General features: G+C 41.3%; 2 protein-coding genes across 4 annotated transcripts in view; both read right to left on the bottom strand.

The window, feature by feature from the left end:
• Positions 1-8,188, bottom strand: part of carmil2 (capping protein regulator and myosin 1 linker 2) — a 67,898-nt gene extending 59,710 nt beyond the window's left edge. For 2 of the 3 annotated variants that reach the window (XM_087171547.1, XM_087171546.1), the window contains exons 1-6: positions 7,892-8,188; positions 4,448-4,551; positions 3,710-3,760; positions 1,697-1,756; positions 1,489-1,610; positions 878-975 (exon numbers count right to left, since the gene is read on the bottom strand). In XM_087171547.1, coding sequence (XP_087027673.1) covers positions 878-975; positions 1,489-1,610; positions 1,697-1,756; positions 3,710-3,760; positions 4,448-4,551; positions 7,892-7,913 — 457 coding nt within the window. In that variant the 5' untranslated portion in view covers positions 7,914-8,188. The remainder of the gene's footprint in view (positions 1-877; positions 976-1,488; positions 1,611-1,696; positions 1,757-3,709; positions 3,761-4,447; positions 4,552-7,891) is intronic. The other variant, XM_087171545.1, reaches the window with a different exon arrangement.
• Positions 8,189-10,950: 2,762 nt separating this feature from the next.
• Positions 10,951-25,132, bottom strand: ctcf (CCCTC-binding factor (zinc finger protein)). The gene is made up of 16 exons (XM_023397355.2): positions 24,971-25,132; positions 20,545-20,725; positions 20,276-20,421; positions 19,966-20,085; positions 19,574-19,753; positions 18,609-18,821; positions 18,344-18,506; positions 17,886-18,056; positions 17,610-17,743; positions 17,154-17,274; positions 16,765-16,914; positions 16,509-16,669; positions 15,639-15,821; positions 15,388-15,520; positions 15,046-15,291; positions 10,951-13,897 (listed from the first exon to the last, which is right to left on the bottom strand). The coding sequence occupies exons 2-16, from the start codon at positions 20,711-20,713 to the stop codon at positions 13,650-13,652; spliced, it is 2,538 nt and encodes an 845-aa protein (XP_023253123.1). The 5' UTR covers positions 20,714-20,725; positions 24,971-25,132; the 3' UTR covers positions 10,951-13,649.
• Positions 25,133-26,823: the final 1,691 nt, after the last annotated feature.

Below are 26,823 nucleotides of genomic sequence, written 5' to 3'. Positions count from 1 at the left end.
GAATTTAAAGAGGGAATAACGTTAACTGACGTTAACTCGAGCTATTTATTGATGAGCAAACCACGTTACTATCTTCCAAAAGTAAGCTAGCAAGTTAACACAGTAACTACCAATGCAATAGCCTGTTCATTTACCCTGGGCACCAGAGAGCTTTGGTCGTTTTGACTTGATGAAAGATACAGCGTCTTTTCTGGGGTCACGTCAGATAACTTGCCCATCCTCCCCAGAGAGCAATATTGAGTATAATATCTCAAAATAATAGTTGCAATAGTATAAGTAAAGAGTAAAAGTTAAACATTTTCCCCCATTTGTGGTGCCCCCTCGAGATGATGGTGGCCCTAGGATTCGCCTATACTGCCTCTGCCACGGGCCGGCACTGGCTCAAGTTATAGGGTCAAAAAAATCTTGAGCTTATAAAGTGATGTTCAGAAATAATTCTAGAGTTTGTGGTTGTAAATCAACATTTTTAAACCTGTGACATAAATCTGCAGAAGAATTTGTACTTTTGTATAAAAGATTTGTATTTGTAAAAAACTTCCTCTTCCCCTCCAGGTTATTTTACAGGTTTACAAAGGTTGATTTACAACTACAAACTGAAATTTTTTTTTACCCTAATTTGAGCCCATACAACAGAGGACATTCTTAAAATTCACCACCAGCTTGTTGTATGAAATGATATTGGCCTACAGTTTATGGATTCAGTTCAAATTAGCTTGAATATGACTTGAAAAAGTGACGAGATAAACAGCTGACCCTCACTTCATAAAGTAAAGGTTAATCTCAAGCTTTATGGCACACTAACACACGGCTTCTTAGTGTCAACACAAACACTGATCAGACATCTAATCACCTACACTGTAACCTGAAAGGCACGTACCACAGGAGCCGGGCTGACTGTTCAGCTGCTCCTCTATCACAGCAGTCAGTGTGAGGAGTCTCTGCTGCATGTCCGGAGGAATCGTCTTTAGCAGCTTCCTGAGGAGGCGAGGAGAAATACACTGTAAGACTAGAGTCTACTGCAGCTGTGTGAGGCGCAGAGCCAAGTGCTAACATCATGTTATCAATTGTACATGACAATGCTAACATGCTGATGTTTAGCACGTATAATGTTCACGGTGTAGTTTAGCATGGTAGCATGCTAACATTTGGTCATTAGCTCTGTTTGGTGAGAAACCAGAGTATTGGACAGACTCAAACTTTGACCTGCTGATTATCTGTTACAATCAAAGTTACTACAACTCATCCCAAGGAAAACATGAATGTGTGTGTCAGATGTTTAAATCCATTCAGTAGTTGAAATATTTCATATTGTTGGTGGAGGAACAACACCTCACTAACACCCTGCAGACTGGCTTTTACTTTTATTTCTCATCTATGTGTAATGTTCACATTTTCACCTGATGGCCTCTTCAAATTCAAACTCTACTTGGAGAACATGAATTCAACTCATTGGTGTGCATTCAGACATCTTTGTTGAGTGAGACTCACCCTGGAGATGAATCAGGGAAGATCCTCTTTAATGAGGCGGTCATGTGACTGACCATGGCCTCAAGATCCTCAACGTGCAGTACATTGAAAGACAAAGTCTGCCTGTCTGTCTCCAACACAATCTGCAACACACACATGACATCATACAGGCTTTATTACTCTCAGCAAAAACACACGAGCCACAGTTTATTCGGAGCTGTTCCTGTACCTGTGTGAGGCTGTGAATGTTGATGGAGCAAATCTCCAGGTAGCTGAAAGTGCTCTCCACCTGTACAGATTGACACACACATATGTCAAAACACACAAGAACATGTACACACATGTGTGTCATCCTATACTTGGGTGGAATCTCACTGACCCTAACCTAAACCTAATTTCTACCTTTACATTAAAGCTTCATGGAGTCTAAATGTAGATGTCCATGTGTAGTTTGATTATAGATCAGGTCTAGCTTCTACAGTAATACTGTGAAAGTATCAAAGCCTCAGTCCACAGAGAAATGCACACAGCCTGTATTCAGAAACTGAGCCTTAAAACCAGCCGTCAGGACTTCTGGAACTTTGTGATGTCACGCCCACCTGGACCCACCATCCAACCTTGCAGGATTTGGGTTTTTACCTGAAATCTGTTATATTTTTATTGGATCACTCAGAAAACAGTCAGCCAGACAGAAACAGGGAGAAGAGGGAGAAGAGAGGAGAGGAGATGTGAAACTACAGAGATGGTTTTGTGTTCTTAAAGCCACAAATATATCTTCTTATGGATCAACAGATCAAATAAAACACAGAAGAAGAGGAAAATATGGAGCTTTAAATCTAAGTTTGAACCTTCAAACAAGGGAGGTAGTGAGGACGGAACAAAATGTCCTCGCTGCCTGGTTTAAAACTGAAATTAGCCCTCACAAAGATGACAATGGCTTAAGAGCCATTAAAACAGAACCATGAAATCAATCAGTGTCATCACAGTTTTAAAGCTGCTATTTGTAGGTTTTGCTATTGCTACATAGCCAACGTTAGTCTTGCCAAGAGCTTCATCCATTGTTACATTTACATTCATAATAAAAGGTTTGAACAGGTCCCCGGAGCAGGACTACTTCTTCAGGGCAGACTGGACACTACAATGACTTGGTATCGGAAAGTGACGAGACAGCCAACTGAGCTGGGGATAGCTAGTCAGCATGCTATCTTCAGTAGTGGAAAAGAAGTGATAGAAATAAGCCACGTTTTCCACCGCAGGAACCAGGGTCTAAATTTAGTTCCGGGGTAATTGATCGACCCCCAAAAAGGTACCTGGTCGGGGGGTAGTACTTTCCAAAGGTTCAGGAACTTTGGGGGGTGTGGTCTGCAGTGCTGAACAATTCTGACTGGTGGAGTCCTCACTGTATTTTATTTCAACCGCGATGTTTAAAAGTCAGCAGCGAGCAAACACATTTTCCACAGCGCAAAACAAGTCCGGGAGAAGATAAAAAAACTGAAACAGGACTTCAGAAAAAACTAAAGGACCACAACAACAGGAGTGGCTGAGGATGCCACGCGTCACGTATCATACGGGATCATCCTGTATTTGAAAATCCTGTATTGAATGAATACGGGATGCAATTTGTCCCGTATGTTCGTTCATGTTATGTCCTCAAAGTGCTGTGAATAATGTAATGTCAAGTAATAATTTTACATAATCTTCCCGGGACTTTAGGCCGCGGTGGAAACGCAGACAACAATGGAACCTTTTAGTTCCTGAAGAGACGTACCTGGAACTTTTTGGTTGAAACGCGGCTATAGAAACAAAAAAAGAGGGTTGCTTTCCACCTCTGAGACAGCTCTTGGTGAGTGAAGTAACAAAGTTTGATACTGAACCTCAACATTTTATTCTAGACTGGTACGTAAACAGCTATTCATGCTAACACTGGCTATGTAGCAATAGCAAAAGTTACAAATACCTCCTTTAAAATGTCCGTAAATTAGTTTTCTCCACTGAATGACTGTTTGAAGCTTGAAGATAGAAAACTGGTGAACATTTCACATAAAAGCATAAGTTTGAGAAGATTCCAGATGACATCCCAACAACCCCCGTCTCACAGTCCCTCAGTGTTGTCTGGTCACACATTAGATGATTGGGTCAGAACGAACAGTTGAACAGGACCAGGGAGACAAGTCATTTCAAACCTTCAGATGTCGAGTTAGTTTGGTTTAGAACATGTTTTAACATTTGTGTTGGGGTTTACCCTGACAGGCTGCTTGTTTATAACCAGGTAACCTCTCCACAGAGTCAGGACCTAAGACAGAGAGACAGGATTAAGGAGAGAAACGAGACAATAGTTGTGGGATTGACACACCAGTAGCTCCCCTGATAGGAACAACATGGTTGTTGCATGTTGGGTTTGATGCACAGTGTTGGAACAGGGTCATTATTTCACCGTTTGTGGTAATTTGACGTTTTAAAATGAGACGTGACTCAGGGCCCCTCAACAAGTCAGATCAGCACCTAAAAGCCTTGAATTGTATTTTATATCAACATTTTTCTGGACAGAATTAAAGAAAAATAATAAAATAATAATAAACTTCATAATCCAGCTTTGCCTCAGCATTTAGTATACAGATACAAGACTGATTAAACAGGACAGGAGTATGATACAAAACTGTGGGCAACAGTCATTCACACACATACACATACACGCACGCACGCACGCACACACACACACACACACACACACACACACGATTATCTATTTATCTGATATCAAAAACAAACACAACACAAGGTTAACATCAAGGCAGCACTGATGCTGCCATGTCAATAAGTATCGGAATATGTCAGCTGTTTCACATAATGAGAGACTGACCAGCTCTGTCACTGTTATGATTCATGCTCATTTGATCCAAAGATATCCTGTCCTATAAAAACTGTCAGCCTGTCCTGGTTACAGTCAACACAGTAAAGACAGTTATAGTCAGTCACTCACCACAAACCTGTTTGCCGACCTCCCACATGGTGGACCGGAGTGGTTCAGAACCACAGGCGTCACCAGACACACTCTGTGAGGCCTCAGCAGCTCTGAGATCTGATCTGTTCACACACACACACACACACAGCAGCACTGTCACCTCGAGGCCGACTGAACCCAGGTACTGTACCTGTCATGATGACTACAGCTGGACCTTCACCATCATCACGTGACTAACCTTACCGCATTCATACTAGACACAGTTCATCATTGAGAAATACATTTCAGGGGCCAGCATTGTTGTATTTTCATGAGATTGAAGTTGACATTATCATGAGTTTGATGCCTCTAAAATAAATTGAACTTCTCTTTTTATGGACAAACATGTAAATGACAACAAAAACAACAAACAGTTATAGAGACGTACAAATGAAAAGAATATATGGATAGTAGGTGCCTATGATATAAACATTTACATTGTTCTGGCCATCAGGTGACAAGGAAGCCACATTACCCATCACCCATCAGGAAACACGCCCAAGACTGTCAGTTGTAAACTGCCCAAATTTCACCTTCTTTTTTTTTTTTTTTTGATTTTGAAGTCATTTGAAGACACAGTTAAAGTCTTGACTTGTTACACCCTGTGCGTAAGCTTCATACAGGGGTCTTTAATGCCATGAAAAGAAATCACAGAGCTGATAGATTTAACAGATAAATATCACTACCACTCTCAACCTCATGATGAAGTTTATTTCTATTTCAGTGGACTGTATCTTCAGATGCTGTTTGTTTCTCATATGCACTGAATTTAAATTCATTCAGTCGTGTTTCATCTTTAAAGCTCCATATAGTCTAAAGGCAGATGTCCATGTTTTGTGTGATTATAGATCAGGTCTAGCTTCTATATCAATACTGTGAAAGTATCAAAGCCTCAGTCCACAGAGAAATGCACACAGCCTGTATTCAGAAACTGAGCCTTAAAACCAGCCGTCAGGACTTCTGGGACTTCGTGATGTCACAATAAAGCAGTCTCACACACACACACACACACACACACACACACACACACACAAACACAAACACAAACACACACACTGAGATGGTTTTTGGTTTAAAACCACAAATATATCGTCTTATTCAAATAAAACACAGAAGAAGAGGGAATTCCTGACAAACACTATACATTAATGAACACTTCCTGTCCACTGTCCTTACATCTGCTCATCAATACATTATAGTACCTTATAAACCATTTACTAAATGTGTGTATAAATGATAAATTCCATCAAGTGGCTGCAGCTTCTCCCTCTCTCTCTCTCTCTCTCTCTCTCTCTCTCTCTCTCTCTCTCTCTCTCTCTGTATTGAAGGTCAAATTTCTGAAACATTTTGCTCCTGCTCTTCTTCATAAATTCTTCTGGCCATTTTATTGATATATCAGCAACAAAACAACAACAGCTTAAGTTCAAAGAATCCTGTGGTGTTTGAACTCTTCCCCCTTTCAACAGTTTTAACAAACCACAGTTTGAGTCATGTTTCCTTCTTATTGTCAGTTAGAGTCACTGACTGTCACAGTGGAAACACAGCTGTTAGCCGAAGTCAGGGAGGCCACACTTTAGGCATAAAATGACTTTTGTGTAACTGATTCACTAAGATTTGACCTTTTTAACAGCAAAGCTGAGCCTTGCTCTTCTCTGTACAACAGTTGAGTGATGTTTGTGAAGTCAGGTCTCTCTCTAATTCAACACATGTGATGCAGTATGAATTATCTACATATCTACTCTACGAGTGGGTCCTCCACAGTTTTATTTTGAAGATTTTCCATAGTTACAGAGCATTCAGAAAGTTTTCAGAAGCCTTCACTTCACAGTTTGTGTTGCAGTCTCATGCTAACATTGTTTACATTCATTTCTCCCTCATCAGTCTACATGCAGTACATCATGATGACAAGTGAAAACAGAAGTTTAGAAATGCTGTTTTTATTAAGAAGGAGAAACTGAAATATCATATTGACAGAAGTATTCAGACACTTTACTCAGGACTCAGTTGATGTCTTCTTGGGTCTGATCCAACAAGCTTTTCACACTGTTCTTCCCTGCAGATCCTCTCAGCTCTGTCAGGTTATTGAGGACTTCAGTGGACAGATGTTCTCAGGTCTCTGCAGATGTTGGATTGGGTTCCGGTCAGGATATTGACAGAGTTGTCTTTAAGCCACTCTTGTGTTGTCTCAGCTGTGTGCTGAGGGTCATTGTCCTGTTGGAAGGTGAACCTTCAGCCTGGTCTGAGGTCCTGAGTCTCCCTGTCCCCCACAGCCTGATGCTGCCTCCACCATGCTTCACCATTGGGATGGTGTTCAGGTGATGAGCGGTGTCTGGTTTCCTCCAGACATGACTCTGAGACCTGAGACCAAACAGTTCAGGCGTCGTCTCATCAGACCAGAGAATCTGGTTTCTCTCAGTCTCACAGTCCTTTAGCTGCTTCTTTACAAACTGTCACTGAGGAGAAGCTTCGTCTGGACTTCATCAGTGGAGAGCTGATGGCCGTCCTTCTGGAGGTTTCTCTGGAGCTCAGAGTGACCATCTCTTCTCCCTGATGTCTCAGTTAGTCCAGGTCCAGCTCTAGAAGAGTCCTGGTTGTTCCAGACTTCTTCATGTGAGAATGATGGAGACCACTGTTCTTCTCAGGAACCTTCAGTGCAGCAGAAATGTTTTTGAGCCTCAACACAGTCCTGTCTCTGAGCTCTGCAGCAGTTCCTTCCTCTTCATGGTTTCTGCTCTGATCTGCATTGTCAACTGTGAGACCTGATATAGACAGGTGTGTGTCTTTCACATCATGTCCAATCAGCTGAGTTTACCAGGTGGACTCCAGTCAAGGTGTAGAAACAGAGATGATCAGGAGGAACCTGAGCTTAACTTCAAGAGTCATAGCAAAGTGTCTGAAAACTTATGTCAGTGTGATATCTCAGTTTTTACTTTTTAATTCATTTGCAAAAATGTTTAAATTCCGTTTTCACCTTGTCACCATGGAGGACTGATGAGGGAAAAATGGTTTTAGCATAAAACAGCAACATAACAAAATGAGACAAAGTGAAGGCGTCTGGATGAACCGAAGGTGGAAATGTCAGATGATTTCCAGGATACGAACCTTTAACATGTTTTATACCATGAAATACAAAACAAACACCACATCTTTCTAATATTAGCCTCACTCATACACATAGGGAGGCCGAAATATTAGAAACACCTGATGGTATAAGGCAATACAACTCGACAGCATCACGTATTACAACGAGTTGAGTCATCACCTCTCTACAACTGTTGCAACACAAACTGAACATCAACCTTCAGGAAGGAGGATTTATTATTGACTGCAAATAAAGTGGAAATATATGGGGTAAAACACACGGGCACAGTCTTTTAAAAGCCATTTGTTTTTAGTTTAGCTGTTGAAGTTAGTTCATCTTACCTTGCAGGTTCTGAGAGTCCATCCTGTTGACTTCAGTACAGTGTTGGTGGAAAGACGCACAAAGAGTGGAGCTGTGATCATCCACTGCTCCTCCAGCTTCCCACCACCTTACAATCAACTACACCGACTGCCAAGTGTTTTACACCACACTGTCAATACAATAGGAAAGAAATCATGGAAGGAAATATGGACTTCAATATGCCATTAACAACAAAAACAAACAAACAAAAAAATAAATCTTATCGGAGTAAGACAATCAGAATAAATCATCCAGAGCTGAAGAGCAGAGACCAGAGGAGGAAGGTGTCGCTACGTGATACTGAAGGTGTGGACACACACAAATACACACACACACACACGCACACGCACACGCACAGACACACACGCACACACACACACAAGATTTCTTTCAGATAGATGCTGTGTGCATATAACCCACTTTCTCTTCTCCACCCGTGCATGCACACGTCACATTTTCTTGCTTATTGTGCACACTTTTTCTGCTACTGAACTTCGACACACACTCACATACATACACATCCTGTTCCACCCTGTGAGTCACTATCATAGTGAAGGTAGAGGAGAGTGAACAGGCAGGAACCCAGTTCTAACCTCCCACACTGAGAAACTCACCACAGTCAGGAAATCTGCAGTTTCACAAAGTTGAGCTTCAAACTGAGTAAAACCTACGAGATGTGTCGGAGCACTGAGGGGCGACAGTGGCCAGGAGGAACATGGTGACAAGGAGAAATGCAAGAGAGCATCAAGGTCGTTGAACTACATATGAGAAAGTCTAATCTTTAAGACTGACAGCAGGTGTTTGTACTGTGGTACAGCTAGTGCAAGGATGCCTGTTTAACCTTCACCACCAGGGGGCACCACAACATCCATCAAAATGACTCCAACATACATTTCATACATTTTGACAGCAGCACTCATGGACAAAGTGTTTTATACCACAATCTAAATATCCTCCATTAGGGGAGACCGGGGATGGTTGTAACAGTTTTGACATTTCTGTCTGTTTCTGCATTCAAAGTTTAATACAAACTAGTTCCATGTGTCTGCTGTTAAATGCTGTAGCTGTTATCTCTGCTACACAAACAGAACATGTCTGTGGTTTAGTTTCAAACACAAGGAGTGAAATGTTACAATTCGCCCATTAGTCCAGGTTAGTTGTAACATTCACTGAGGTGAAATGAAACATTATGACAAAAACTTGATATTGAAGCTTTTTATTTAACACTTAAATAACTTTATAACATAATTGGTGTGTGTGTGTGTGTGTGTGTGTGTGTGCATGTGAGAGAGAGCCCAGTACGTTACTTACTGTCAGCCATAATACTGATAAAACATTTGAACATAATAAAACTGACCAAAGTGTGCACATGTTCACCAGCTTTAACAACTGAACATTTGTGTTTGTGTGTCTGTGTGTGTCTATTTGTTTCTGTGTGTGTGTTTGTGTGTGAATTGTTGTTACAACTAACCCAGACTCTTGTAGCCATAAACTAGCTTAACTTACAGCTAACAGCTAAAACATTAGCACTGACAACTAGCATGAAAAAAATCTACACAGACTCAGAATACATATTAAGTTTATAACAATACATCAGATTTTACAAGACTATAATGTTTTCAGTATAAAATTCATATTTGGCAAACTACTAGTAACTACAGGTGTCGGTTGAGTGGAGTAAGACGAACAACATTCTTCCCGACATGAAGGAAGCTAAAGTGTAGAAAAGCTGCATTAAATATAAATGATCAGTTACTGTTAAAATGTCCTAAAGTACAACACTGGAATGAGCGCACCTTTGTAGAAATACTTCAAACCATTACGATTTTTGTTTAATTGTTGAACCATTATTATTAGCCTTTTTTTTTTTATTTTGCTTGTAAAATGTTTTTTTTTTTTTTTTTTACTTTTATTACTGATTATAATTCTTTTGCATAGTTAAAGGTTTTCTCAAAAATGTATTCTTCTTCTTGTGTGTTGGAAGTCCACAGGGAACTGTTCTGGCTCTGTTCCTGTTCACCCTGTATACAGCCGACTTTATATACAACTCTGAGTCTTGCCACATCCAGAAATACTCAGATGACACAGCTATTGTGGCGAGTATCAGGAACAAGCAGGTAGAGGAGTACAGGGATCTGACGATGTCCTTCAGTGAATGGAGCGACAAGAACTGCCTCCTTCTGAACACCTCCAAGACCAAGGAGATGGTCATGGACTGTTGGAGGTCTAGGCCCACCCTTCAGCCAGTCAACATTCGAGGGAAGGACATTGAGGTGGTGCACACTTATAAACACCTAGGTGTTAACCTGGACAGTGACCTGGACCGGTCCCTGAACACAGATGCCATCTACCTGAAGGGGCGGAGCCGGCTCTTTCGTGGCTCAGGAGGCTCAGATCCTTTGACGTCTGCAGTGAACACGTTTTATCAGGCAGTGGTGGCCAGTGTACTCCTTTATGCTGCAGTCTGCTGGGGCAGCATGTCCGACATGAACACAAAGAGCACCATTTATTTAAAAATACTATATGTCAACAGTAACAGTGCAACAGCTCTAAAGTGCGATCTACTTTGAAAAACATCTGGGTAATTATAATTCAGAAAAAATGATTTGCACATATACAGTATGTGCTTTGCACCATTTTTCTCTATTATCCATAAAAGTATGTTCAATGTAACAGACAACTGTAAACAATACAATAGGCCTACTATAGCAATGTTCAAGTGTTTCCTTCTGAAAAACAGATAATAATGAGAATCCAGCTGGATTTTGTGATGTCACAACTTGTGAGCCATGTGAGTCATGGTCCATCATGCAACTTTTTTTTTTCCCTCAGTGAAGGAGGAAGAGACAAGTTTTTTCTACATTTTGTACATCAACGGACACAAAGAACTCCAAGTACTCTAGTATTTTATCATAACATTAACGTATCATACAAATATCATGGTAATTTAATCAACATCACCCAGCTCTACCAGGTTTTTCTGCCGCTCACCCCCACCCCAGCTGTACTAATTAAATGACAGAGCAGAAACATGCAGCAGTCATAGGCCCATTAGGATGATTTTATTTTTCATCAGCTGTACAGTGTCTCAGCTTCAAAATGACATGACAAAGGTTTCTTCTGGGTCTTCAAACAGGGACGTGTTTAAATCTGACAACTCTTCTCTCAATTCTGCCAAAACAAACAAGCAATGTGCAAAGAACAAACAATACTGTTGCTATGAGAACAGCGAAGCATCATCTGTCCGTCTGCAGAATAACATGATCGACAGATAACAGACCACAGAAGTACAGTCACAGAACATACAGTGTCAGTTTGATGCATGAACATTGATTCCCTCAGATATCTTGTGACCATGGTTCTTTAGATCCTCATTTTTACATTTAATGTTGGGCATCTAACCAGTGTCATGTTACAGAGGAGATGTTATATATAACAAAAACAGGTGAAAGAAAATGAAGGCCACATAATGACCATCATAACCTGTGGTCAAACCTCCGACTTTTTAGCCCGAGTCTGAGGATGAACATATTCACGTTTGTTGAGATCCGGACTGTGAAAATTCCTGTGAGTGATTTTAGTTCTGTGTTTTATAAAAAAAAATATCAGGGACAGCTCTGATCAGGAGTGATTGGCCTCTGCTGAGGTTAGGACATACCTTAGAATCAGTGGCAAATGGACAGTGACTGAAATACTAGTGGAACTGCAAAACCTGGGCTAACAGGGCCTTAGTCCAAGGCTGAGAACAGTGTGGATTAGCCCTCTTGATTACATAGTTAATCATATTACAGCAAAAATACACAGCTTCCACAAACTGTCATCCTTCTAAAAACAGTTTTAAAACCTGTCAAAAAGACCATGAAGGCTGTTTTGTTGTCATTAATTACAATTTACTAGCTGAACTTCATTCAGTGAAAGTTTTGTTTTTCAGCAGACACTCAAAAACCTCTCGATCCTTCATGGATGAAAGCCTCATGCCTTTGGGCCAAAGGTTAAAGGAGAACAGAGTGAGACAAAGCTTCTGTCATAGGACTGAACTGAACCAACCAGCCTGCAGGGAAACCCAGTGACCACTACAAAAGAATGGCTAGAAATGAAAACTAAAAACAGTATCAAAGCAGATAGAAAATGGCTATGAGCAACAGAATACAGACAGAAAAACCATAGTGATTCAGATTAGTTCAAGTCAGCACGGTTGGTTAAGATGGGTTCATCTGTGGAAGGAAAAGCACCTTTACAGGCTGAAGACGTCAAGTACCAGGCACAGTACTGACATGTTGACCACAAGTGAAACCATGATGTCCTTCTTAACCAAAACATCTCCAAACCAGCTATTTAAAAACATTAAAAAGGTTCACCAGAAATCAAAGAGCAAAAGGGTTTAAAATATGTATTTACATGCAAATCACCTGCCACAGTTGGTGATCATTGATTATTGTGGGGGAGGGCGGGGGGGTGATTGACAACCTCTTTGATAACTGTTCCAAACACAGTGTGAACTGGGGTGTGAATACTGAGTTTGTTACTGCCGAGTTCTTCAGATGAGATGATTCTAACGCACAAGCATAATTCCATATTAACTCAAGTATCTGGAATGTTCAATGATCAATATGTAACAATCAGGATCATCTGCATCTTCTCCATCCAGCAGGGATCATTCAGTTTATCTGATGGCAAACTATCTATGCTCTCTTTCGAACAGGAGGAACACTAGCTACGAATGAGAAGTATCTTTTGTCAGTGACAGGTCGCAGAAAATAGAAAACAGTCGAAAAATAGCTTCATCTCAAACTCTGTTGGTTCTGGGAAACTACCTCAAGTATTTAATGTACATGAGCTGACTGAGGGCAAGTCTCCATAAGAACAGGGTTGGGTGCTGGCAATGCGGATGATGAACTAGGAAGCTGAGAAACAGTTATCACTGATTTATGTTCATTTGAATACACCTGCCTCATTAGCTCATTTATAAAGAATCCTTCTGTCAATGTACAAACAGCTGACTGATAACATAACAGACCATGTGTTTACACAGGCCAAGGAAGAAAAATATACAGATCATGACTGAGAGCAGGTGATATCTCAGAGGCAAACTGAAGTACCATACACTACATTTTCATTAGGAAAAAACTACATTTAGATCTATACGTACACAAATAAAGGCTTGGAATCTGCTAAAGCAGCAAAGCTGCAGGAACCTCAAGCAGGACAGAAAAACAAAGTAATAAGAGAAAGTGGATGAAATAATGACCCCTTGTGGCAGAGCAACATAGAGAAATTAACTGCAGAAGGTGTGGGTGAGGACTGACACAGGATGTGGCTTTGGGTAGACACAAGTAGCAAAATACACAATGATTCATTCAGAAGACATTCAGACTGAAAAAAGCATTTAAGAGCAGAGAGCAGTCAGTCATTAGTTTGGACAATATCCTTATATGATGTAGGAGAGGACACAGGTATGTGCAGGGGGATTTTGTGTATGAGACCCACAAACGTTAGTCTGCAGGTTGACATACGTAGATGTGAAGTTGCTGTGTAAGTATTTACATGTGGCTTCCTTACTTTGTGCATGGTTGTTTTTGCTGTCACCATTTTTGCAGCCACTCCAATGAAGGCAAAATGGCTGCCACTTAAGCGCACACACAAATGGAACATGAGGTGAAGGCTGAGGATGCAGAAACGTTAATTTGTATTCGCCAATTTTCGACAGAGTCCGACTGCATGTGTGCGTCTGTGATGTGTTCACCGGTCCATCATGCTGAGGATCATCTCTGGCGTCAGGTCTCCATTAGCAGCAGCGGCTGCCGTTTCCTCATTCACAGCCAGCTCAACAGTCTCCACCCCGTCCCCATCTAGCCCCACCCCCTCCACTGTCAGGGCCACTCCCTGCTCCAGAGGTGTCGCTGCAGAGGCGTCGCCCTCCTCTTTCTTCACTATGATGTTCTCCACTGCTCCGGTGCTCTCATCCTCCACCTGAATGATGGCAGCAGCTGCACAGCACACAACGAAGACAAGCTTGGTCACAATTCAGTGACTTATCAGATACTTTTCCACAGCGTAGAGCAAAATCATAATGCAGTGCACTACATTACCCTGTGGCGTTTAGCACTGTAGACAGGGCTGTACTACTTCTAAAGTTTACCATGTCAGATCTGCAATGAAGGGGGAATTATTGCCACTGAGATGTCTTTCCAGTAGAGACACTGACATTATATTTAATAGGGCTGCACAATTTATCAAAATATAATTGAAATCTCAATATGGTCAAGTACAATATCCTAATCACAGGAGCTGCCATTTTTTAATAAAGGTAAAATGTATCACATTGTTGAGCATTGTTAGCACCACAATGTGGTGCTACAGAGATGTCCCGGCCTAAAAACCATATTCTCCAGGCATAAAAACATGTTTGTTTGGTACAAGACACAACAAAAATCACATCATAAGTTCTATATTGTTTTCAGTGAAAATGAAAAAAACGACCAACGACTGAAATCGCAATATCTGCTAAAACAATTGATTTTTTGGCATATTGTGCAGCCCTATTATTTAAAGACTCTGCTTCTGTGCTGGTACTCATACTTTTCCAAACTGGCAAATTTTCCAATGCATTTCTACTGCAGGTAACAACAACAAGGTTACTACTATGTATAAGTAGCTCACACAATCCCATGTCAAATAACCCAAACTATACCATGTCTGGGCTACAACAAGTCATTTGAGTTTAGCGTAATGTCTCATCAATGGTTTGTTCATATTTTAGTCTTAATTGTCGAACTCTGTAAAAGAACATTGCTCATATTTGTCTGTTAAGTTTTATTGCTCTGTGATGTGACACAGTCACACAGTCTGTTTATCTTTTCTCTCCATGTCCTTATAAATGCATAATCCAAGGTGTTTTTGAAAATTATATGTAATTAATCTGGAAACGTCTCATTATCATTAAAATTTTATATTAAAATAATGGATAAGAATAGAATCATGACAAGATATTTACGAACCCATTCATCAAAATGAACAACGAGACAATGAGAAAGTCCAAAGCAACCTCAGCATGTGACCACCTCACCTCAAGACTAAATACATCTTGTCTGCTTAACATCAGCTGGTATCTAATGAATCCAGTCAGTGTTCTCACCAGAAGCTGTTGTCTTGGCAGCCACCCTGACTGGCTTGCTGGCTGCGGGAGGCTTAGGGGCATTCTTCGGGGGTCTGCCTCGTTTCCTCTTGACTGGTGGCTCGTCGGGGGCCGGTACAGGAATGGCAGCAGGGGCCTGGTCCAGTTCCATACCCTCTGGTTCCTCCTCTTCCTGTAGCAGTGATGATTCTTCCTCACCCTCACCCTCACCCTCCTCGTCCTCGTCAGGTTCAACGTGATCCTCCTCTGAATGACAGATTGATAGAGCAAAGACAGAGATCAGACAAAACTAATCGGAGCTGAGCTAACAAAGTACGTGCACCCACACAATCACATTCCCACCGCTGTCATCCTCATCTCTCCTGCTCCTCATCTTCCTCTTTCTTCCTCTTCTCCCTCTCTTTGGGGTTGGAGCTCCATTCTCGGCATCCTCCACCTCACCACTGCAGTTCTCAGCATGGCGCGCCATAGTGTTCTATAAGAATACACAGTTACAAAGGCTGTTGACTTTTATAACAAATCCATCTTAGCCTGTGTGTAGCCCCTAAGAATCAACTTCGGGTGTATGAAAGATAAAAGAGAAGCGCCCTTGCCCTGCGAGTGAAGGTCTTGCTACACTTGGGGCAGACGAAAGCGGTGGGCACAAAGTTGGGGTCGTGATAGCGTTTGAAGTGCATGTCCAGCAGCTGCTTCTGTCTGAAGGTCTTCTCACACTGGCTGCAGGCATATGGTTTCTCTCCGGTGTGGGTTCGACGGTGCATCACCATGTGGCGCTCCTGTACCAGCAGCATGAGACATACCACAGTTACCCAGCCATTCAAATGATTACATTTTATGATGCTAGCAGCAAGGCCCTATGGATGTCGGTCTTTCTGCCTAGTATTTTGGTCCTGAAACTGCACTAGTGGATGGATATAAGAGGATGAATTCTAACACCCTGTGACTTTGGGGATCCCAGCTTTCCCTCTAGTGCCAAAAGCAGCTCAGATGTTTTAGGACTGCAGCTATCATTTATTTTACTCATCAAATATTCTACCAGTTTTTCCTTTGACTAAACAAGTAATCAGATAAGAAATAATTTCGCTTTATTAAGAGTAATAGAACAAAGACTAAATACACAAAAGACAATACGACAGGGCTGCCTTTAAAGGAAAAACTAAATTTTTATTAATAAATTTTAAATTACTTGAATGGGTATATATACAACAGTTTAATGTTTTATGGATAAAATGAAGGTTCAGATTCAAGGATTTTTAGTAATTGAGTTATTCAAGTTTGGAGGAATTATTTCAGCCCTTATAAAATTACTTAACATCTACCAACTAACACCGATGGTGGACATGGTTATTATAAACCAATAACCAAATTAAAAAGTTTTTAAAAACTGGCTGTTTGGGTCACCCATACCCATTATTAAATTTGCTACATGTATGGTAATTCTACAGAGTAATGAGTGTACAGACCTGGCGGCAGCAGTAGTCGCACATGTCACATTTGAACCTTTTCTCATTCTTATGGGACTTCTGATGCTGGATCAGAGCGTAGCGCTCGTGGAAAACAGCGTCGCAGTAACGACACTTCTTTCCAGTCTCAATAAATGAGTGCTGCTTACGAAGATGGACACCTGCAGTAGCACACATTAAAAAAAAGAAAACAGATTACAGGAATGAAACGACACGACAAAGTAAATAGTATGTGTGTGTTGTGTGTTTGTTTTACCCAAGTCACTCTTGCGTGCAATAACAGTGTCACAGTGTGGACAGTGGAATTTGGCCACATTCTCTGTGTGTTTCTGCAGGATGTGCATCTTCATGGTTCCACTCTGGGTAAACCGGGCATGGCAGATGTAGCACTCATAAGGTTTCTCTCCTGAGAATAGGTTTTAACATATACACAGGTTCATTGCTGCTCAATTTATGTTTCTAATCTAATTGAATAAAAGACAAAAGAAACCTGAGAGGTAACAATGAGGCATATGTTGTCTGAAACACAACATATGAACTACACAAAAGTTTTGAATTCATCAGAATATTCTAAATTACCCTATAACAAGTGAACATTATAGTTTTGTGTAGCATGTAGAAAAGCGGTGAAGGTGTCAAATTTACCTGAGTGTGTCCTCATGTGTCTCTTCAGCTTGTACGTGTCTCTGCTGGCGTAGCTGCAGAGACTGCACTGGAATGGACGCTCACCGGTGTGGGAACGAATGTGACGCTTTAGTTTACTCACCTACACAACATGCACACACAAACATAGTCACCTTACAGAAGACTGCAATAAAACAATGCATCTGTCATCATGGTGGCCATGCAGTCTGTAACTGTTTTGGACTCTTGGAGCAGAGCAGTTGTACATCTGAAGTCTGTAACAGTGTGGATTAACTTGTTGGAGAAACATATTTAAACTTGTAGCTGGCTACACAGTTATGAATTTATCTTTGACTCTTCTCCAGCCCTGGGTGGGTTTATTTGGATGGAGAGAAGTGTAACAGCTGTAATAGATTAAACTAAACTTTAAACTTAGTAAAAAATCAAGCACATAAAGCAGACAGGAGCCTGTCTTACCTCCACACTGGCATAGTCGCACATCGAGCATTTAAAGGGTTTTTCATGTGTGTGTTTGTAGCGACGATGACGAACCAGCTCCCCGCTAGTCACAAAAGCCATATCACAGTCTGTGCACTTGTGTGGACGAGTTCCTGCATAAATAAAAAACAAGACTTGTGTAAGCTTCCTTTGTATGATGTAAAATAAAAAAACATTCTTCTATCTACTCATAGACCACTTTTTTGGTCTTCTTGTAGTCTAATATTTTTTATGATATTGTGTGTTGGTGTATACCGGTGTGTGTGTTGAGATGGTTTCTTAGCAAGGTGACCGTCCTAAAGGCTCTTCCACACAGGTGACACTTGTGAGGTCTCTCGTCAGTGTGGCTCTTCATGTGTCTGTCCAGGTTGGAGCGTCGCGGGCAGGTGTAGCTGCACAGTTCACACTGAAACGTCTTCTTCACTCCTAACACACAAAATTCCATAACAAAGTTGAGAGTTGAGAGCAGAGGGAATTGTGAAAACTTTAGTAACTTCTCTGCACCACAGCCTGGTGTAGATTAAACAACAGCTACTCATGTTTACCTACAGCTAAGAATGATGAGTAGAAGTAATTAAGTATAGTTTAGTAATAATACTAAATACTTACCCTAACCCTAACCCTGACTGCCATAGCTGTTTTGTGCTTCAAAAAAAGTGACTGGTAGTGTAATTTCCATCGTGCCCTCATAACAGCACACAGCAGTGTCTCACCTTTCTTCTTGATCTTTGTGGGTTTGGGTGGTTTCATATTGCCCACCACTTTCTCAGCATTGACTTCAGACAGAAGGCCCTCCTGCTGTTCTTCTTCAAAGTCATACACACTGACGTCCATGTCCTTATCTCCATCAGCGTAACGCAGACGACTCTTTTTACCCTAGAAAAAAAGCAAGTGTCAAGACCTCATCCTCAGCAGATGAAAAGGGAAGGGAAGAGTCTCACATCCCCAGTAACAAAGAACTTGACAGCACACACTTACCTTTTTGGTCTTCTTGACTGCTCCGGATGGAGGCTGATAGTCTGGGTCTTTAGCCCAGTTTGGGTCATCATTCGGAGGCTGAATGGGCTCATCCTCCCCTTCTTCCAGCAGCTGGTTCCCCACCTCCTCATCTTCTTCCTCTTGGTGGGCCTCTCCTCCCTCCTCTTCCTGTTCCACTGTCTCCACCTCCCCATTAGCACCAACCTTGACTACCTACACATCAAATACAATAATTGTTTCATCAGTTATCACTCCAGACAAATAGTTTGAGGTTTTTCTTCTGTAGGTGTTGACGGGCAAAACAGAAATGCTGTGCCCAACAGAATTATGAGCAGTTCATCCTCTTATGTGCACTGTGATGTCATAAGATGTTTAAATGCACAAGAAATAACCACAATACTTGTGCACATATCAACACCAGACTATATCTATATATTAGATTATATCAGTTCTAATGATAATTTGGGGCTGGCATTGGTATTTCAGTAAACACTGAGAATGATTAAGATGAGTGCTATAGATGTATTTTGATCTCATGACAAGTCAGAGGAAGTCTACATCCACGGTAATACATTTTAGTTTTAAGATGCATCTCTTTTAATACTTTCCTCCTGGCATCCACATTACTCTGGGGTTTTCGACAGGGATAAAATCATTTAACAGACTGATGTGATGTTTTATTTGAGCATAAGAGTTGATTAATAAGTTATAAATCCATCTCTGCTCTGGGGGTACAAAAAAAGAATTGATCAGTTTTGCCTTGTGCATCTGTGGTCAATGAATTAATGTGACTGTATTTAATTCAGACTTGAGCTATGAGTGTCCAACAGAAATGTTTTGAGGTTCAACTAGAAAGACTGCAGTAATTTCAATCAAACTTTTGACTAAAAGTAACAGAACAGCATTGATGCAGCTGCTAATTTTCAAATGCAGTCTCAAATCCTGACCTATGTCTGTTTGTCTACCTGAAAGCCCTCGGGCAACGGCAGGGTGTGGCAGATGACTGGGTCTCCATCCTTTGGCATTGCAGTGGTGTCTACAAAAGTGCCTTGCTGCAGAGCCTCCACGGTGGTGGCAGAAACAGGCACCTGGACCAGCTGGAGCTCCCCGAGGCCCAGGGCTGCCTGCTCCTCCATGTTTACCACCTGAGGACAGTGAGAAACAAAAGGTTAGCACATCTGGGGCATCTATTAATTTAAACTCAGGACTTGAAAGTGAATATAAAACATCTCAGAATATAACTAGTATGCCAAAGGAAAGCTTGTGAATACGGCGTTCTCCAGACACTACAAAGAGATAAAAAAGTGGAATAACTGGAGGACAGTGCGGTGTGAAGTGGTTTCAAAAGAGCACCTACCTGTAGTGTGATAATTTGGGTCTGGTCCACTGTTGTTACAGTTGCTTGGTGAGCAGCACCAGCGACCCCTCCAACAACACCCACTGCTGCTGATGATCCCCCCACTGCAGCATCTATCACCTGCAAATAAAGTTCATGTTAAGGGACTGTTACATGAAATGTAGGGCAAAGCATCAGACAGTAGCAGGCAGGTTTGGTGTCCTCACTTCCATCTGATTTCATTTCTAAGGTAGAATGACATCAGCACCAGTGACGTATTCTTGTGAGGCCAAACCTTCTGCTAAGACTGGGCTCTAAACAGCGACCTTACCTCAGTCTTCATCTGCAACAGGGTGGGATCCAGTGAGTCCATAACCATCATTTCAACCCCTGCTCCGCCTTCTACACCAACCCCGACCCCAGCTCCCATCAGCTGCTGCTGGGCCTGAGTGGCTGATACCATTCCTTCTCCATGACCTGAAACATGACATTGCAGGTGGATAAAACATTTGACCACATTCACTCAAAAACGTATCTACAACTACAAGACGCTTTTTACAATTAGACTGTGGGATAATGTCATGCCCAATAAGTAACAACCTTGTTCAAGGACGACTCCAGCTTGTCCCTCTACCACGCCCCCGGCCTCTGCAGCTTGCTGGAGGAGGTCAGCAACCATGGCATCCTGGCTGTGAACGGCCTGGATGGAGGGGAAGTCTTTGGCAGGGACCTCCACCACCCCTACACCCTCTGTTGGCCCTCTGTCCATGCTGGGTAGAAACTGAAATATAGCATTGTGGAAACAAACATTATGTAGTGTCACCCCCCGGGCTTTTTAGGCCATCTACAGTTTGCTTTATGATGGTGGTGTTTAATCCTACACCATGGAAGAATATGCAGATTTTCTCAGCAACTCAACACAAAACAGGTAACCAGTGTTTCCCACAGAATCGGATTCTGTGTGTGGCGGTAGCTAATTGGGGGAGGGGGTAGATAAGTTGCAGTATATAAGTTGCTCCACTAAAAATATTTTAATCGCCAAGTACTTTGTGACAATTAACTTAACAATATAAACATCTCCATTGCTTCACGTTGTGTTAAACAAATAACAACCCTGACTGACTTGGGTTGGGTTACAGCTCTCATGTGCCACCTGAATGACAGGCACACAGACAGGGGCATTACGGTTCACAGGCCCACTAATGTGTGACAGGATCTCTCCTGGTGGTAGAGCAGAGAACTGGGGCTAGCTGGTTAGCATGCTATCTTCAGTAGAAGAAAGGAAGTGATAGAAAAAGAAGCAAAACAAGAGTTAACATTGATGTTTGCTTCCACCTCTGGAGACAGCTGTTGGTGAGTAAAGGAATGAGGTTTGATGCTGAACTCACAATGTTTCTTCTAGACTGGTAAGTAAACAGCTGTTAATGCTAATGTTAGTCTCGAGCGAGCATGTACAGCTCTGTACATACTTCATTCAAATAATACTGAATCCACCTGCTGTGAGTCGACTGACAGAACTTGGCTCTCTACAGGTAAAGTAACCTGTCACTAATGATGAATGAGATTGATGAAAAGGTTTGTTTGAGCGAATGTCTGAGGCAAGTGTGACATACTTCAAACAACCCATTGTTGTAAAACTGTTGGCACTTAACACTACTGGTGTTACCTGGAATAGCAAGGAAAAATGGACTGTTTTCATGATTTCTGTACACTGGGCTGCAGTCTGCAGGGTTGTGGTACTGGCAATCTCCCTTTTGCTGCTGAAATCCCTGAGCTTTGCTGAGTCAACTGTCTGTTACCTGACTGTCCCTGCCAACCTGAGGAGGGAAAGGGGATACACAGGGTCACACAGCTGTACCTGTACATTGAGATATTTCTCTCACACACAGACAGTGATTTTATAACCCTGCACATCTCTGACAACTGTTCTGCTTAAAATACTTGTGCTAACCTTAGGCTTCAGGCTGCTACTTGCCTGTAAACCTGCAAGAGGGGAAGGGGACTCTATTGTTAGACACCAATATCTTCACTAAACTAGTCAGTGCTTCCATGACAGCTCCTCTCATTTTTTATTCTTGCAGCTCAGCTGCTGAGAAAGCCCAAGATGTCTTGAGTTACCTATCACAACGAAGTGATAGCAAAGGACGTGAAGTGGTAAATAGTAAGGATGCTCTGATTTATCAGCCGATTCTCACCAAAAATGTGAAATTGGTAGATTGGAAATAATGCTTCTAGTCACTGATCACCTTAAAACCAATCACCTGTGGTTAATACCGTCTGCGGCTGACTGTAGCACTGTGTGCTGTGTAGTGTAGTCCCACATCCCACCTTGTTCAGTGTGCAAGCATGCAACAGGCCATCAAAACAACATGTCAGCCCAGTGAAACTAGTACAAAGTGTGCGAAATTGATATAACATACGACATCTGCAATACATGTCATGAATATTTGTTTTGGAAATGTACAAGACACACAGACTGCAAGCCATGTTATGAGGCATATTATTTTATTTCTTACATTTGAAAAAATTTCAATGCAGCATGTATCTGGCTTGAAATCCTATTGTTCTTTAGTTTGCACAATGCAACTGAGTTTATGTTATGAAACATGTTGCCTTTTGTTTATTAGACTATTTGCATTGTTTAGCCTGATGAATAACAATGTAATGTTTTTTTTCAGTCTGTTAATAATTGTGTTAAATCACGTAAATGAACACACGTTAATTAATTATTACATTGCATAATTCAGCTGTCCTTACTGAAGAATACTTGTTGCATTGCTCCTTGGGATTTTTGTGCTGCTCGTTGAACATAACTGACTAACCGCTAAACCAGCTGCTATTACAAAACACCAAAAATTATTGGTATTGGCCGATCTCACTCATAGATGATCAGTCGGCTGCACAAAACGTGATTTGGGCATCTCTAGTGAATACAGTCACGCAACTTACAGACACTCACATACACACACAAGGGAGTGTTCAATATTTGCTTTTGATGTCAGTCAAACTTTGATTACAGGGGAAGTTGAAGGGATTCTTCCCAATCTTTCAAAACATGGTGTTCAGACAGTGCCATCCTTAATGGGTAGAAGTGCTTTATATTGAGCAAGACCTCCTTTTGCATCTGGAAGAAGCAGGAATGATTCTCTCAAGAGGAAATTCACATAAGAATGACCTGTTGATATCACTTGTTCTCAGATCTTAAGACATTCAAAAACTTTCTAATGCAGAGTTTATTTTCTACTGGTACACAAAGGCTGATAATGATAACTAGTCTTTGAAATTATGTTTCAGCACTTCACAAGCTCAAAATCTTATTGGCTTTCTTTTGAGTCCACAGAACAATTCACTGGTGATTTTGGTCCATATTGAATTGCGACACATTCACCTGGGTCCAAGAACTGGTCTCTATCTAGATCTAAAGACTGTGTAGGTGACTGAGTAAAGAAATTTCAATACTTGGACAAACACAGATCAACTATTCGTTCCACCTGCATCACTTACCAATATATGCCAGTTATAGCAGCATGACTCATGGTTTGGATGAGATGGCTGTCTAGATTAACAACCAGAGTACCTAATGAGATGAATACTTGAAATGATGTCAAATGGTGATTGTATTTGCTCAGTTCATCTATAAACATCAGAGTTGCATTCGGGCCTAAACGGTTGAGTAAAGTCAAATTGGCAAATGTAAACTGTGTGTAACATCACTGACAAGGGGAGTAGCAACAGCAGTCATGTTTGTGACAATGCCTAACATGTGTGTGTCTGCAGGTTTCCATGTACATTTGTCTTCATGTTGCTAAATAGATGGAAACCGGAGAGGCTCTGGTACAGGCCTTCACAGATCCTTTGACTTATGGTAAAACAAATTTACCACAACATGGAAAAGATAATTAGCGCCCAGTTGGGCAACTGTCGTCTCCTTGCACAGCATTTATATAGCGGTATTTTTGTAGCTCTCCAAGCCGAGTCGTAGAGGGAGCTCTCTGCTGTAATATATATCTGTGGCTATGAGGCTCTAGGTGGGCTTAGAATAAGAGACAAGCGGGCGACGGGTGCAACAACAACTGCCAAATCCGACCATGGCCGCGGTGACAGGAGAAAAGAAGAGTTCCAATACTCGATAGTGGAGGAAGTCAGAGCTTGGGAGAGCACAAAATCGTGTGTTTGGTCTTAGTGAATCAGTGGTCGCTGTGATCACTGAGGATCGTTTTGCTATGAATGCCTCGTCATCCTCTTTTCCGCGCTGGCCTTAACGTTACAATTTCCGTGTGTACACTTCTCTACAAGGAAAGCTACCTAAACTGAATTTAATTTCAGCGGTATTATGTACGGCGACTACCGATTCTGCTAAAGGAAACACGACAACGAACGCTTGCTCTGGTTACTTTAAGGGAATGGGCACTTCTAGGCTGGGGCCATTGGGTGGGGAAGGCCCTGAATCTGAGCTAGCCTAGTTAACTTAGCTAACGTCCGTTGCTACATTGATTTCTTCAAATAAAGGTCTCCCTTAACGTTATATAGCATGATAAAATTCAACGTAACATGTACTGGGAAATGAAATTAAGCTATTTGTGTACAATCAGGTAGTAACGTTATCGTTTACGTATGAAAGCTTATTTGTTGTTACACTTTGCGTATGCTAATGCAAACAAGCTAACGTTAGCTATGGGCGATAACTTAAACCCGCCAGTTTCCATGTCGTCAAGGCTGTAAAGACGGGAAACAAAGAAGCGAGAAAATGGACGCCTTGGCCTAAACTCTCCAACCAAATCGACGAAGTATTCGTAACTTATACGCGACGATATTTTCACAAATATGTGTGAAATACAGTGGGTTGTGTATACATTTATTAGAACTTCGGTTATTTAAACGTATTTTGACGGGGTTTTCAATAACGATAGAGGGAGACAAACACTCTTCGACGAGCTGCCCGGACCCAGAGCCCCATCGTGACACCTAGAGGCCGATTAAAGATCCTGCAAACTCCCCCCTTATCAGAAAAGTAGTGATACTTTACCTCTTTTTAGTGTGTTTCTCCTCCTGTTTAACTCGACCGAAAGCACAGAGTGTCTGCTACAAAGTTTGGTGGGCTGGTAAGAAATGCAGTCTTCTTCGCAGTTTGTTTTAATCCCTCTCCCGCTTTAGCAGAGTAGCCTCTGCCACAAAATGGCAGTTGGGAGCTCAGTGCGCCTGTGCGGCCGCTGGGGGGTGGTGTCGAAGCTGCTGCACACACCCTGATTGGCCAGGAGGGGCGCCCGTTGGAATACATTGAAGGCCATTTATCACAATGTGGAAGAATAAGGCTGCTTTCATGAACCTCGGAGATTACCCTCACTACCAGAAAAGAATTTCAAAGGGACAAAATGTACATTGAAAGTAAGGATAACGTGTTTAAATTTTGTATGAAATCATGTTCATTTCAAATAAAACAAATACAATGATTTACTAAAATGACGTGAGTGCATCTGTTTAATACCATGCAAAATTGCTTTAATTGTGATCGATACTGTAGAATTGTATTCGCAGTTTGACAGTCATCGTGCATGTGTTCATACTGAGAGTGCAAAACGTGACAAGGATAAACTAAAGTCCACAGAAATCGCCATTAAGTGCATGAACGGCATGACTTCAGCCAAGATCATTGATTTACCTTCATATCTGAGCTAAGAGGTATTCTGCTTTCAATTGGGCATCCAAACTTTCACAAATGCAGTGAATGCAGCATAAAATATGCTGTGCTCTCTGGGCAAAATCATATGGTGCATCGGTACAAATGATGATGAAATGATTGTCAGCAAAAATATGAGCTTACTGAGGACAGTGAGCTGTTAACAGCTGCTGTCCTTCTGTTGTAGCATCACTGTTTTAGGAGACGCAGTCTGCTGATGCCCTCTCATAACCTATCCCAAAACTTCACACAGGACAGGTCTATGGCAGATCATGATATAGTTAACAAGCACAATGGTACGTGAGATTTTTACACACATTTTTAATAGTTTGTATATATTTGACACCAGAATACCTGGAAATATATTTTAGAAAAGAAAAAAAAGAATAAAACATTTTGTGTCCAATGCTGCACAAATTATCAAGCTTATGGAATAAAAATATAATGTGCTACAGTGGTTTTCCACTGCTTCACACTTTCTTCATTCTTAAATAAAGTATCTCATCTATGTCTTGTTGCATCTCTGTTCCTATCAAACCTTGAGGCACTTAAACACTGTGAGATGCTTTATGGATGCAGAGGTATAGCTGCAGATTGCTGCTGTCCTATAGAAACTTATTGTGGTAAATACATTGCATACAGTGATAGCCATCATATTTACAAACAGTGAGACCCCCCCCCACACACACACACAACATCAGTCCTATATTGTGATTCTAGTGACACTGCAGCCTGTCACTTATAATATGCTGTATTAAAGAAGTAAACATTCAAACTGAACACAACACACAACCAGCTCGTTGTCTGATCAGCCCTCCCTCTAACAGCTGAAAATAATATCTGACAGTCTCACAGTACATCAAAAAAGCATCATTGCTTTCAATAAATATACACCTGTGATACATAAAAGAGCATTGGGGTTATGAGAAAAAAATATTTCTGTTCTGAGATTAAGCTCAGAGTTCATGGAGAAAAAAAGTCAGATTTCTTTAATGTCAGATTTCTGATTTTATTTTCAGGATTTAGTTTTCTGGCCAAATTCTGATTATTTAAATTCTATTTCTGACATTAGTCTGACTTTAATCTTAGAAGTGATATTTTAAAGACTAATCCTCTGTAAAGATTCATGCTTACAAGCACAGCTACTGCAGATTTCTTTCTCATAACAGTCTTCATGAAATACATTCTCTTCACACTTAAGT

Source organism: Seriola lalandi, unplaced genomic scaffold (assembly GCF_002814215.2).
Source record: "Seriola lalandi dorsalis isolate HSWRI2012SDOR001 ecotype SW California unplaced genomic scaffold, Sedor1 jcf7180002055008, whole genome shotgun sequence".
Taxonomy (NCBI): domain Eukaryota; kingdom Metazoa; phylum Chordata; class Actinopteri; order Carangiformes; family Carangidae; genus Seriola; species Seriola lalandi.
This window is presented reverse-complemented; position numbering and strand designations above follow the sequence as displayed.

Excerpts from the sequence above, each read along its gene's own strand:
- ctcf (XM_023397355.2), bottom strand. The coding sequence starts at position 20,713 with ATGGACAGAGGGCCAACAGAGGGTGTAGGGGTGGTGGAGGTCCCTGCC. Across the intron at positions 18,507-18,608 it reads CAGTCAAGAAGACCAAAAAG|GGTAAAAAGAGTCGTCTGCG; the intron begins GTAAGTGTGTGC and ends CTTTTTTTCTAG. Across the intron at positions 15,292-15,387 it reads GAGAGATGAGGATGACAGCG|AGGAGGATCACGTTGAACCT; the intron begins GTGGGAATGTGA and ends TCTGTCATTCAG.